The 14,051-nt window shown below is 35.7% G+C and overlaps 1 protein-coding gene across 1 annotated transcript; it reads left to right on the top strand.

The window, feature by feature from the left end:
• Positions 1-2,660: 2,660 nt before the first annotated feature.
• six7 (SIX homeobox 7) lies at positions 2,661-12,880 on the top strand. The gene is made up of 3 exons (XM_039770169.1): positions 2,661-3,077; positions 11,800-11,963; positions 12,180-12,880. The coding sequence occupies exons 1-3, from the start codon at positions 2,661-2,663 to the stop codon at positions 12,376-12,378; spliced, it is 780 nt and encodes a 259-aa protein (XP_039626103.1). The 3' UTR covers positions 12,379-12,880.
• The last annotated feature ends 1,171 nt before the right edge of the window (positions 12,881-14,051 follow it).

Raw genomic sequence — 14,051 nt, 5'->3', positions numbered from 1 at the left:
CTGACCTGTGGGACAGGGAGGCTTTGATTGGGGCTCTCGAGAGACTGAGTGAGGAGTCTGCGTGTCTGGGCTGGTGAGTGTTCTGGGTAAAAACCAAGATCCAGGCCTTTAAAGACCTCTTGGGCACAGCCATCAACAGTGTGTCTGTCTGTGAAAGGAGTGTTGACCTTGTCAAGAGGTTTACTTACTTCAGAAGTGACATTCATGTCTCTGGTGACTCTTCCTATGATGTCAGTAAAGAGGAGCGCATGGGGGTCATGAGGTCACTGGAAAAGGGGTGTGTGCCACTCCCAATATCTATACAAAAGGACGAAGGTCCAAGTCTTTAGAGTCCTGGCACATCCTGTCTTGCTATATAGTTGCAAGAGATGGACGCTATCCAGTGACCTAAGATAAAATTTGTTACTGTGTCTCTTTGGAGAATCCTTGGGTACTGCTGGTTTGACTTTGTGTCGAATGAGCAGTTGCTCATGGAGTCCCAAATGAGGCACACTACCTGCATTGTGAGGGAGCATCAGTTAAAGCACTTCGCCCATGTGGCGCAAGTCCCCAAGGGTGATTCGGCTGGACCAGGCCAAGGAGAGGTGTCTCAGACTGGAAATGAGGTGCTCATAATGTGGTAGATGTGGAGGACAGCAAGGTGCCAAAGGGGCACCCCATTATCAATACTGTATACTATGGTAAATGAGAAGAAGCTGATTCCTAACACTTGGACTGAGACAGTTGACAGTATTATGCAATTAGGGTACTGAGATAGTTAAATGGAAGCCTCTGAATTACAAAAAAGAGCAAAATTCAGAAAAGTTCTATTTGAAAAAAAAAAAGAAACCTATTTCCTTAATGGTATATTGTTTGATGAGGTGTAGATAATTTGAAAACATTTCCTTGAGCAAGTCTTAGAATTCCTCCTAATCAACAAAAACACACATTACAAAATATGAAGTACTGTACTCTAATGTTTAAAGAGAAGAACAAGAGAATGAGAAAGTAAACTGAAAGAGAGAGAAAGCAGGAAACTTGGATGATGTGAAAATATGCAGACCAGCTGTTAACAGAGGTGGAACCCAACAACTGTAACATTTTTTACAAGCAATTGTTGGCGTTTGCTTTGTTTGCTTTTCCACCAACTTCCTCTACTAGCCAGCTCCTGTGTGAAAATAGAAAGGCCTGTGTTTTCTAATCTGCAGCCTGAATTTAGGTAATTTGGGTCATGCATGTGGGAACAAAGAAGAAATAAAATCTTTTTAAAAGACAAAAAATACTGATAGTGACTAGAGAGGTGATAAGTAGTTTGTAAATCTTACCAGTTTTTGGCAGATGTGCATATCTACAATCAAGCATTTATTAGCACAACATGTTGGGAGGATTCATGAAAACCAAGTATGAGATTAAAGATATTAAGTTTATCTATACCAGGATGGTCATGTGATGTTGCAGGCACACGTGTGATCCATATGCAAAAGTCAATCTTTTGATCCCATCAAGTAAATTTCAGTATTTGTTTTTTTCATTTCTTTTCATTCATAACACACATGTATTGATTGCTTTTACCATTTTCTTTAGTGGTGCCATGCTTTAAAAAATGTGATAGGGTATCAAATCACTCATACTGTTTATATGGAGCTTAACGCATGGTGAATTTTGGCCATTTTATATAATATACTGTATGTTGTGTCATTATTACTTGCAATATAGGTGATTCAATAAACTACACAAGAACCAATTTGTTGTGTATTTCATTTTGAAAATATATTAGTTTATCACATTGCTGTATAAACAAACAAACAAACAAACATCACTTGAGTGTTACATTTAAATACATATAAAAAATCGTTTAGTAGAATATGAAGAGGCGTTGTAGTTAGTGGAACTTAAAAGTGGCAGTACGTATCAGCAGATAACCTATAGTTAAAATGCTCTTCAGATTATACAGCGCCTTTCCGATGGAATAGTTCAACAATACTCAGAGTTCTTGTTGGTTTATAATCACGTCGGGGGTATTATTGTGTCCCGTTGAAGCGAATTAATTTCTATCTTTCTCCTAAGCCTAACAAACGGATCAGCGTCGATATGTGGCTCCAGGCCGGCCCCCGCTTAGCTGTTAATGTGTGAAGAGATAATCCAAGTACCCCCTCCCCCAGGCCCATTACGATGCTAATAGTACCTCAGGTATATATACAAGTAAAGATGGCACATTGATCCTTAATCACCAGTCTTTAATACTGCAACACCGATCAGAGGAAACAAGGGCATTCCTGGACATGAAAACAGGCAGAATATATTTTTTCTTTACCGATGTGCTTTGTCCACTGTGAATTTTCAGTTTTATTTACAAACGAAGTATTAGGATTTCGTTTCATACAGTGACTACAGCGTTACAGGCATGCAACTCGAACACTGGACTTCCTGAAATATTTGCAACCACAAATTAACGGGACATTTCTCTTTTGGTATAAAGAAAGGCAAGTTAACCCGCTAGTATAACCAAGAACGGATATCGAGGATTGCGGGTTTTTTTTTAACTTAAATTGTGTCACTCTTCCAACTACAGAAGGACATAATGCTATAATAAAGCCAGTCTGAATGAGGTCAAGATCTGTTCGTTAGAGCCGAGTAACACTTGCACAAGCGTGTCCCTCACTTGCTGTTTTACAAGCAAAATGTTCCCCTTGCCCGGTCTGCCCATGTTCACTCCGGAACAGGTGGCCCGCGTATGCGAGAACCTGGAGGATACGGGTGACATGGAGCGCCTGGGCCGCTTCCTTTGGTCTCTGCCCTCTGCCATGCCCGGCTCGGCTACGGATGCCCTCAATCGGCATGAGTCTGTGATGCGTGCTAGGGCTCTGGTGGCCTTTCACAGTGGAAATTTCGAGGCTCTGTATCAGATCCTGCAGAGCCACCGCTTCACACGTGAATCACACGCGAAACTACAGGCGCTCTGGCTGGACGCGCATTACAGAGAAGCCGAGAGACTGCGGGGGCGCCCCCTTGGGCCAGTAGAGAAATACCGCATCCGCAAGAAGTTCCCACTGCCGCGGACAATCTGGGACGGCGAACAGAAGACCCACTGCTTTAAGGTAATCAAATATATCTTAAAAATAACAAGTCAGTGTTTTACTTGCCTGATATGCTCCCTTGGGTTAAAATTGTACAATTAGTTCAGTTCCTTTCAGGGAACTGCTTATTACTACTCTGAAAATTAAACTGTGCACAAGTCGAATCCAAGTAGCTGTTAACAACTAATATTTTACCTGTGCGTGAATAACGTTAATTTACAGAAATTTACAGTTCACGAACGCAAACAAAATGCAGAGGGAATCAAGTCACAATACACTAAATCTCTAGACGAGTATTCGCTCTTATTTAAAATATGCGTATCTAACAATCCACACAAAACGTTGCTGGTTTCTACAGAAATACGATCAGCTTTTACGAAAATAATGTAAGGCTTTGCTATTTATTATGTAAATGATTTCTTGTGTTCGCTTGGCTTGATTGTACTTGCTTTGTTTTTGAAGCGTCATTTGATAGAGAGCTCAGTGAAGGCGCGATATAAGAGTTACCAATATTAGTACAATATTTAAATGAGTCGTAAAAATTATTGTTAAATTAGTCCAATTTTACAGGTACTGAAACTTCATGTCAGATTGTTTAGCTTAACGCATTCATGTTAATAATACATTAAACGTACTGTTAACTCCAGTTCAGGTGTTTCAAGTAAGGGTATTCTAGACTTAGTACTGTAAAACTCTAAACGTCTGATGCTCCTACAAATATCTCGGGCATACAGTGGATTTTATTTCTCCAGCTCATGTGGGAAAATCTTTTGGATAACCCAACTTTTGGTCCTGAACTTTTCAGTCTAGCCTAATTACACCTTTAATTTTCCCGATTTAGGATAAAACTGTCAGAGCTATTTTTAGGCAAATAAATGCTTTAGGATCAAGTTTGTGAGGTTTTTAATCCAGTGTAGTGCACTAAAAGCTATGAGTGCATTTAATTCATTGATTACAAGACAGTTGTGGGGGAGAAAGTTGTGCCACAAAAAATGAATCAATTAGGAGTGAACATGTCTGAATATAGAGGATGACACAAAACATCAGGAATCTATACTCCAAACAGTTTACACAGCCTGGGGATTGAAACTCCTCTAACAATACAAACATGACAGCTTTTCAGTTTTTTTCACAAATAATAGTTAGCCTGCAAACCTTTCTTTTTAAAATATTTTTTAATGATTTTAATTAGAAACAGATAACATTCTACACAGTCAAGTCAAATTTAACAAATCAAATCAAAATTCAACCCCAACCTTTCTTAATAAGTGATTATTTTTTGCAGAGAGAATTTGAAGTCTTACCTCTGTATTCTACTTACCTGTTTCTGTCTTGTAAAAGAAGGCCTAGAATTTTGGTTATGTTGTCTTTATTAAACATCCTGATAGAATAGAATAATAAGATGCAGCTTTGCCTGACATTTTTGTCAGCTATAAATCCACAATTTAGTTAGCACAGGTACTGCAAAAAAGGTAGAATTTTGTATAGATTATTACAGCTAATGTGTAAAATAATTCTATACAAATGCAGTTTATCATAGCATGTAACCTTAAACAACATTCATGGAAATTATTTTGTAATAAGTATTACATAATGGTGCAAGATAACAGCAAGAGTAAAACAGCTCCTAAAATACATTAATGTATTTTTACAAAGTATTTGAAAGAGATATTAGACACTAGATGCATTTATTTTATGTTCTTATACTATTTGCCCATATTTACCTTGACATGCTTGATGACAAGGGCTAACACAGTACCTAGTTTCAGGAGTGTGTTTGGCGATAGGAGGTCCTTCTTGTGTCTGTGTGGGTTTTTCACTAGATATATTCTGAAGGTGTGCAGCTGGGTTAACTGATAACTACTTGAATAAGTGAGTGTGGTTGTGATTTAAGTGTCTCCTGTAATGGACTAGGACTTCTCCAGTATTTGTTTTAAATCTGAACTCAGTACTAGAGAGGTAGATTAGGAGAAATGTTCTCACAAACAAAAAGGATTTCATCACACAGAGAATTATACAACTTCTTTAAGTATGTGAGGTTAAATACTATTTTTGATCTATTTTGAAAGTTAAATAGGAATAATGTATGCAAGCAAACGTTCATGGCAACTACTCTCAATCTGTTCCTACATAATATCCATGTGTGATTCAGATACACCCACAGCACTCTGCTTTTTACACCCAAATTGACAATCATGTTTTTCCATTTTGAATTATTACTAACATTCTCAGTACAGTGGAACAATAGGACAGAAGTATCTTTATGCACCCATCTATTAGTAAATTAAAATATAAAACTGATGTTCTAAAGTCATTCTGTACTATTTTCCTTTATATTTTGTATGACAATATCATCACAAAAACACAAATATGTAAAATAAAAAAACTGTCAAAGTTCAAAATTTTTCATAACTCAATTTCTTGGGTCCTCAAGCTTTCAGATTCAACCACTACATCTCAGTTTTATATTTGTCATAATAGGACTTGAGTATGGCCTGTAATCAGTCCCAAATCCTTGAGCTGCAGTGCCAGAACACAACAACTTTCCATTTCCAGAAGGTGCATACACACTTCCTCTCACTAGAATGGAGCCCTTGATCACACCTGTTTTTTTCTTAACCTAAAAGGGGCCAATTTTTGTTCCTAATTTATTGGATTTGATGAATGGAAAGAGCGTTCACCTTGACTAACCTGGTGAACTTAATATACCTGTTATATACATTATGCCTTCCATAGCTTAGGTGTTAGAGAGAAAAAAATGTATGTAATTTGATTTACTTCATCTAAAATTTATAACTTGCCATATGCTGGCATTAATTAAATACATTGTTAGTGAAGGGCTGTGTAAGCATGCATCTGCAAACAAAATGTATGAAATACAGTATGATATGTCTTAAGTTTCCTTTATGCGTCTTTTAATTGTTTAGATCAATAACTCACTGAAACCAAAGTGAGTATTCTAAATCTTACTGCAATAAATCTGCAGGTAGTTCTATAATGATTCATAAGAGATCCCTCAAGCCAATGTATTATTTTAACCATTGAGTTAATTGTTTTTTCTTTAGTTTTCAAATTGTGAGTTTACAATTACTATGTGCATCAAGGTAAGGCTATCACAACTTGAATTCAATGCTTTGTTATGCATATTGGTGAAAACAAAAAAAAAAAATAAAATGTGAATTGTGTTAACTGAAATTAATGTCAAATTAATCTGAAAATGCTTCAACAGTTTACACAGAAAATTAATGAATAATTCTGTGGTGGGCTGGCGCCCTGCCCGGGGTTTGTTTACTGCCTTGCGTCCTGTGTTGGCTGGGATTGGCTCCAGCAGACCCCCGTGACCCTGTAGTTAGGATATAGCGGGTTGGATAATGAATGGATGGATTAGTTAATAATATGAAAACTATATACACAGCAGGTCACGGTATCATGGATGAAAAATCTTGCACCTGCATTACAAACACTGACACATTGTCCACTCACATACAGCAACAGAATATGATGCTGGATTTAGGGTAGCTTACATTATTTCAAAGTCATCCACCTCAGTAATACCTGTGTTTATAATATCAAGTCAAATGTGTCATTTGTACTGAGAACAATGACATTTTTAGTTGTATGTCTTCTCATTAAAGTTGACAAATAGCAATGCTAACAAAATAAACACACAAACAAAAAGTATGCCAGCATGTAACATATACAGTATATACATGTACAATGTTATAATATATATACATTTATACATGCGCACATATACACACAAATGTAAACTACTTGGATTTTACAGTTCAGTATTTATTCTTAATGATTGACTATTCAGCAACATTTAACACTTTTGAGTAGAAACTGTCACATAATCTTGTGGCATGTGTGCCAGTGGACTAGCACCATCTGCCAAAAGGTACAGTAGGAATGATACAAATGGCTGTGAAGGATGGCATAGGCCTTTAATTATACTGTTTGCCTTTCTTTTTTTAATCTAAACACATATTTTATTAAGATTTCTAAGGCAGTATGTGTTGTAAATGTCCTGAATAAAAGGCAGCTGGATGTCAGCAATATTCACTGCCACCTTCACTTTCTGCAGTGCTTTACAGTCTTAAGCAGGTGTCATACCAGGATGTGATGCAGCTAAGTGAGAATGGACTCTACTGGGCACATGTAGACATTTGAGAGAACAGATGGAGAAATGTAAGCTGTCCTCACATGTCTGAGGAAATAGTGATACTGGTGAGCCTTTTTGACACGAGCCACAATGTGTGGTGCCCACTTCATTTCCTTGGTGATGACTCTCCAAGAAATTTATAGAAGCACTCTTTTGACAGCATCCTCTCTGATATACAGTAGATGGAAGTGTGGTTAGCTTTCTGAAGTCTACCACCAGTTTCTTGGTTTTGCAAACATTAGTGAGCAATATTATCTATTTTACTATAATCCTAAACTAAAAAGTACCAAAAATATAATTTTAGCTTTTGTAACTTTAGGCAGCTAATTTATTTTTGTATCTAGTCCCATAAAATGGATTAATACCGACTAACCAGGGAACAAGATACTCAAGATTGGAGTTAAAACTGAATATTACAAATTGCAAGCAAAACACTTTTCTTTAAATTGATGCATTATAAAAGAGCAAAACAAAAACAGTAAGTATATAATTGATGTAATAAACACGCCCAACCTCATGACTGTCATTTAAGTCCATCAACAGAACTTCATCTCTCTCTGTAACTCTGGAACAGAATAGAATTCTTCTTATTCAGAACTTGTAATACTGTCAAAAAAATTACAGTATACACAAATAACAAAAATAAACAAATTACTCCTATGTGGCACTTTACTCTTGAATTATGGAAAAATAAAATGCTATTATATACACATTACGTGTCTGTTAAAATACATTGTTAATCATAAATGTTAAAAATAACCACTGTATGTTTAGGTTAGCATATACTTAAGAGTTGAGTAAATGTGTTTCAGTAAATTGAGTTTGTATTTGTGTGGATTTCACATTTATGTGCCTTTGTTATTTGCCTTTACTAAGTTAAACTTATAATGAACAATCCTCTGCCCATCTTTGTTATATGAGCTGCTAAGATTTTTTTGATTAGTCATTAAAGGTTTTAAGAACCTGAGGACACTTGTAAACTCTAAAGCACAGACAGCTATTTTAAGCTGCACTTCAATTTACCTAATAAAGACTGTGTAAGAAGTGCATGGAAAATCTGCTTTGATCACAGGGAGCTACAATAAATACTACTTATAATTATAATAGCTAATTATAATGATATTATCCCAGTTTTAACCAATGAATAGAATACAGTATTAATGTTGGAAAATATCATTAAATAGTAATACAGACTGACTTTAGTTTTTCTAAGTCAGTAAAGGTGACTCTTTGATTTGATCCTGTGACAAAGTAAAATTGACATTAATCATTCAAATAGGAAACACAGGACTACTGGGATCAAGGAAAGATAATCAGATAATAAAGGGTCCCAGTGAGGTCTATCCAATTTAGTGCTATGACAGAAGGGTGCAATTTACAAAGCAAGTTCTTTTTTCCACAGTAGTAGAATGTTGACTTTGTAGATTCTCTTACCAAATATTGTTCCCACTGGACAGCACTTACGATTATACTACAATCACCTTGGCAGATAGGTCTGCTCTTTTATAATCCAACTGTTCCTTTTTCAGACTATCCCAAATCATTTCACAGTTGTAGTGGGGTTGGGTCTATCACCACAGTATTATAAGCAAGGCAAGGACCACCCCAAGAGTGAGTGTCGGTCAGTTGCAGGGCACATTCACATTTGCACAAAGATTGACCATTTATAAAGTTCAATTAACTCCACATTTACATGTTTGGGAAGTCAAAGGACAAAGGGAAACACACATTCACAAGAAAAAACGACATGTTTCACACAGACAGTGATCTGACCAGGATTCAATGTTAGGCTACTTTAGCTATAATGCAGTAGCACAAAGCACTGTGTCATATATCTTAATACCCTTTCATCTAAATTTTAAATTATTTTGTATTTATTAAACAGTGAAAAAGGCTAAAATAAACTTTGACCCTTTGGACTTATGCTGGTCATTATGATTTTTCTTTCTTGTCTGGAACAATTCTTTTAAATTTGCTTACATGAGAATTGCATGGCAGCATAGAAATTAGTGGTTCCATTTTTCAGGAAGCCTTTGATATACATTTTCATGTTCTCTTTGTGTTCAAGTATATCAGTGGTTTTTCCCTCACATTTAAAAGACATTCTTATTGTTGTAAATGCTGCCTCCTTGGGATCATTAATGGTTTTTTTTTTTGGCCTTGAGGTAGTTTAAGTAAGCCTCTTTTCCATTTTAAGTACCAATGCTTCTTACGTGTTAATACTTCCTAATGGGATATTAGGTTATTTTTATAAATGTTTTAGAAAGATTCTATGCGCTCACACCTTGACGTCCTAAATTATACCAGACAGCATCAGAAGGTAAACATAACAAACAGTCCTGAGATCAATGGAGAAAAAATTCCTATTGCAGTGTGTCCAATTTTTTTGAATAACCATGTCTGATAATATATAAAAATGACAGAACTATTTTTGCTTGGTTGACAGTTTTATATAAATTTTCTTGCAATGCACATTAAAAACACTTTTATGTTTTCTTATTTATTCCTACAATTACAGCACTGGCCAAAATCCACATGTTATACAGTCCAATATAGACCAGATCTACTGGTAACAAGAATAATAATGTTACTATGGAATTAATAACAAAAAAAATCAAGTAGTAATGAAGAAATCACTGAGATTTCCCTGATTTGATACGATTGAATACAACTACAGCAAATCATTCAATGACAGAGAGAATGCATTTTTCTCTATTAAGCCCAATTGTAGATTAACATTTCGTATTCTTAATTTATTCGCTTTCATATCCATGTTACTTCAGTGGACAACAGGGTGCAGACAGTTGACTTCTTTTTATATTTGTTTCTGTATCATTACTCCAAGATATGTATTGATTACTAAGATAATAATTATAAAGGTAATAATAGTACACCCATACACTGTGAAATTTGCAATTCTATTAATCAGAAATGACATGCTTTTCAGTTTAAAAAAATGATGAACATATTTTATAACAAAATAATATATTAATGAAAGATAATCCTGAGAATGTGTCAGTAACTCATACTTGGATTAATTTATTTTGTTCATGGGATAAACTGATTTTCATGACATGTTGAGGACAATTTCTGTTTTTCAAATTAATGCACATAATTCATAGTTTTGTGAAATGAATTTTGTGACATTTATTGTTCTATAGTATATTGTTACATATACATCTTCCATCCATCCATCCATTTTCTAACCCGCTGAATCCAAACACAGGGTCACGGGGGTCTGCTGGAGCCAATCCCTCTGTCAGTTTAATCTATTTAAATAGTTATTTTAGCATTCTAAAACAATAAACATTCAACTAATTCTCAGAAATAAAATACATTACAGTATTTGACAATTGAATACTTTAGTGACTGGCATGGACTTGCTAACAATACTATAGTATTTGCAAATACAAAATAAGTATTCCCTAAAATTACTGAGGAAGAGATGTTTTTTTCTGTACATTTAAAGTTTGTTTCATCTTTGTGGACAATAAATTTTATGCTCTGCTTAGTTCAGAATTAGGGTCCAAGCTCAAACCAACAGCAACGAGCATAAGATAGAAACTGATTAAAAGCCACCAACCAACATTAGACATGTTTTGGATTTGTGAGGAAAATTCTGGAAACACGTGTAAAATATACATTTTTTGTATAGACAGTGGACATTAGTATGACTATATTGTACATTTTTACTTTAAGTTACGTTGTATATGCAAATAAAAAGTAAGCAGTTAATATACAATGCATGATCTAAAAAAAACAATTACAGTACAAATTTAGTATTTTTAGCACTTGTTTCTAGGAGGAACTTCTGTTCTTTATTTGGCTCTTTGGGCAGTATAACCAAATATTCCTTATTATATCATTAAAGCATCTGAAGTAACTTATTCATTCTAGCAAATAAAAATGTATTTTATAGTACTTGATGAAGTTGAAGAACATTCATTCAGTTAGATGTCATATTACTTTAATTACACAGTGCACAAATACAGTGATAGAGTTGTACAGAAACTGCTATGCTATAACTCAGAGTGAAGTGTGTTTAAGGTAAGACATCATTTTTACATTGCTTGTTTTCAGAAACTTATTGCTTTCACAAAAAGCCAAAGAGTATTTTGCTCAAGCTGAAAAATTGACCTTCTGCAAGAGTTAATGCTTGAAATACTCCTTATATGTTGGAATAAGGGTGGCGCAGTGGGTAGCGCTGCTGCCTCACAGTTAGGAGACCTGGGTTTGTTTCCCGGGTCCTCCCTGAGTGGAGTTTGCATGTTCTCCCCTTGTCTGCGTGGGTTTCCTCCGGGTGCTCCGGTTTCCTTCCAAAGACATGCAGATTAGGTGTATTGACGGTTCTAAATTGTCCCTAGTGTGTGCATGCCCTGCCCGGGGTTTGTTTCCTGCCTTGCACCCTGTTTTGGCTGGGATTGGCTCCAGCAGACCCCTGTGACCTTGTAAGTTAGGATATAGCAGGTTGGATAATGGATGGATGGATGTTGGAATTAAAACTTTTTTAAATTAATAATGAGCCCCTATCTTTTAAAGCTGTTTTGGACATTACTAACTGAAAACATCAATTTGCAGGAAAGAACTCGCAGCCTGCTCCGTGAATGGTATCTGCAGGATCCATATCCTAACCCTTCCCGGAAACGGCACCTAGCTCAAGCAACCGGGCTGACTCCAACACAGGTGGGCAACTGGTTCAAAAATCGTCGCCAGCGGGATCGAGCAGCCTCTGCTAAGAACAGGTCAGTGTACAGATAATATTTCAAAATTCTGTGCAACAAAGATGTCCGTTTTACTCTGAGGAGACCCATTCTAATGGAGAAGCAATATAGCTCACATATACAGTATATTATACTGACAGATGTATAATTACCTTTGCCTTTCATTTTTTTTATTTTTAAAAGAACAGAATGGGTAGATGACAGTAATGTTAACTTTAAACATTTTGTGTTATTTAGACTTCAACAGAATGCCAGCCTTGTCTCTTCCAGTGTTTCTCTTGACTGCTCCAACCGTGACTGCCATCCACATCTCCAGACGGGTTCTCCTTCCCATCCAGGAAGTCCTGAGACCAGCGACTGCAGCATGAGCACTGAACAAAGAGAAACGTCCACCCCTGACATCTCTGTGTGCAGCGACAGTGACTTTGAACCCTGATTTTGATATCTGCCAATAATGCTCAGCTCAAGATTCCAGCACTATCAAACACTGAAGAAGGATCTTGGCTTTTGGTTTTTAAGTTTGCTTCACTCTGTCATAATCAGACTTGCATTTATATAGCGCCTTCTTCCATATGGGATCTTAAAAGAAACTGACACACCAATATGTAGCCACCTCAGAGGTGGATTGTGGTGGTCACATTGTGCCTGCACATAACACACCCAAATTATGTTTTACTGCTTTAATATAAAATAAGTACAAGTTGACAGGCCGTGCCTCTAGTGTAATAGTGAAGGATTTCTGACCAAGCTTCCTTAAAAGAGGGAAAGGATCATAAACTGGGAAATATACCAGCCTATAGAATGAACTGTGACTATGTTCTGAAGCACACTACTGCACACAATCAAAATAATGGCTGCTGCTGAAAGATCCCAGTGAGGCAACATGAAAATAAACTGAGCCCTTAATTTAACGAAACATACATTTTTTTTTTCAAAAAGTACTTGTTTGCATCTTAATTGAGCAACTGTGCTATACTATTTGTCCACAGGTGGTATGAAAGAAATTTCTTGGGATCAGAACATAAGCAAGCTTATTCAACTCTTGAGAATAAATCAAAATGGTAGCTTTAAAATTTATTTAAAATATTTGGTTTCGCTTTCTTGTAGGGAAAAAGAAGACAACAGCATTGAATACTGATTTCCTCAGGAGGTGATATAATAAACATACAAACAAATTAACTGTTTTGACTTTGATTGGAACAAAACCACTAGGGTTCCATGGATACCAGAAAATAATCTAATGTGTTCTTTTGTTTTACAAATGTTGTATTTAAGTGCATTGTTATAATGTGAAGCATTACAGTTTTAGCATTTAAATCCCATCACCTCAGAAGTGATATTTATGAATTAATTATGTTTAAAATTATGTAAATTGTATTCAAAATGTATTGTCAGTTGCTTTTTTTGGGCAAAATCTTATAACATTTTAGCACTCGGTAAATTTTAAAGGAAGTGAAACATATTATCAATGTCCACTTTCATTTATATTTTTGACAAATTATATATTGCATTTGGTCATCACTAGACTGCAGTAAGTTAGGGAAAATTATGCCATGGAAGTGAAATTTGTCAAGCCCACAAACACATAACAAAACCTGTCTGTTGACCTTAAACTGTAAGTGGAAGCAGGGAAAAATATGTGCCACAGACAGGACATATAAACCCGAAACTATGTCAGCTTAGTTTCAAAATAGTTTGGTTAAAAGTCTAAGTGAACTCCTGAGCTTCTTTGATTACTTTGTCTCTTGTTAAATGCATTTAGTTTCTTATGTTACGGATTCTGATGCGGACAACCGATTTTATCATTTTGTTTTCATTCCCAATGATTTTCTTATAAGCGACAGCTGTGCTCTTTAGCTGTAGTAAGCTCTGAGATATAATACAGCTATCTCGGTAAACATGTTAAATAAATGTTTGTAGAATGTTTTTGCTTGACGGATTTGCTCATTTAAATCAGTTTGTGATTAATCAGATGCATCAAGATCCGTGAAAACTGTGAACAAAAACTTAAACATATATAAAAACTTGATATAATTTATTATGCAACAATTCAGTATCTACATTTTTCTGAAGTGCAGACTAATACCCACAAACTCATAAATATTATAG

The sequence above is a fragment of the Polypterus senegalus genome, chromosome 11 (assembly GCF_016835505.1).
Source record: "Polypterus senegalus isolate Bchr_013 chromosome 11, ASM1683550v1, whole genome shotgun sequence".
In the NCBI taxonomy this organism is placed as follows: Eukaryota; Metazoa; Chordata; class Cladistia; order Polypteriformes; family Polypteridae; genus Polypterus; species Polypterus senegalus.
Note: the sequence above shows the minus strand (reverse complement) of the source record. Positions and strands in the feature narration are given on the sequence as shown.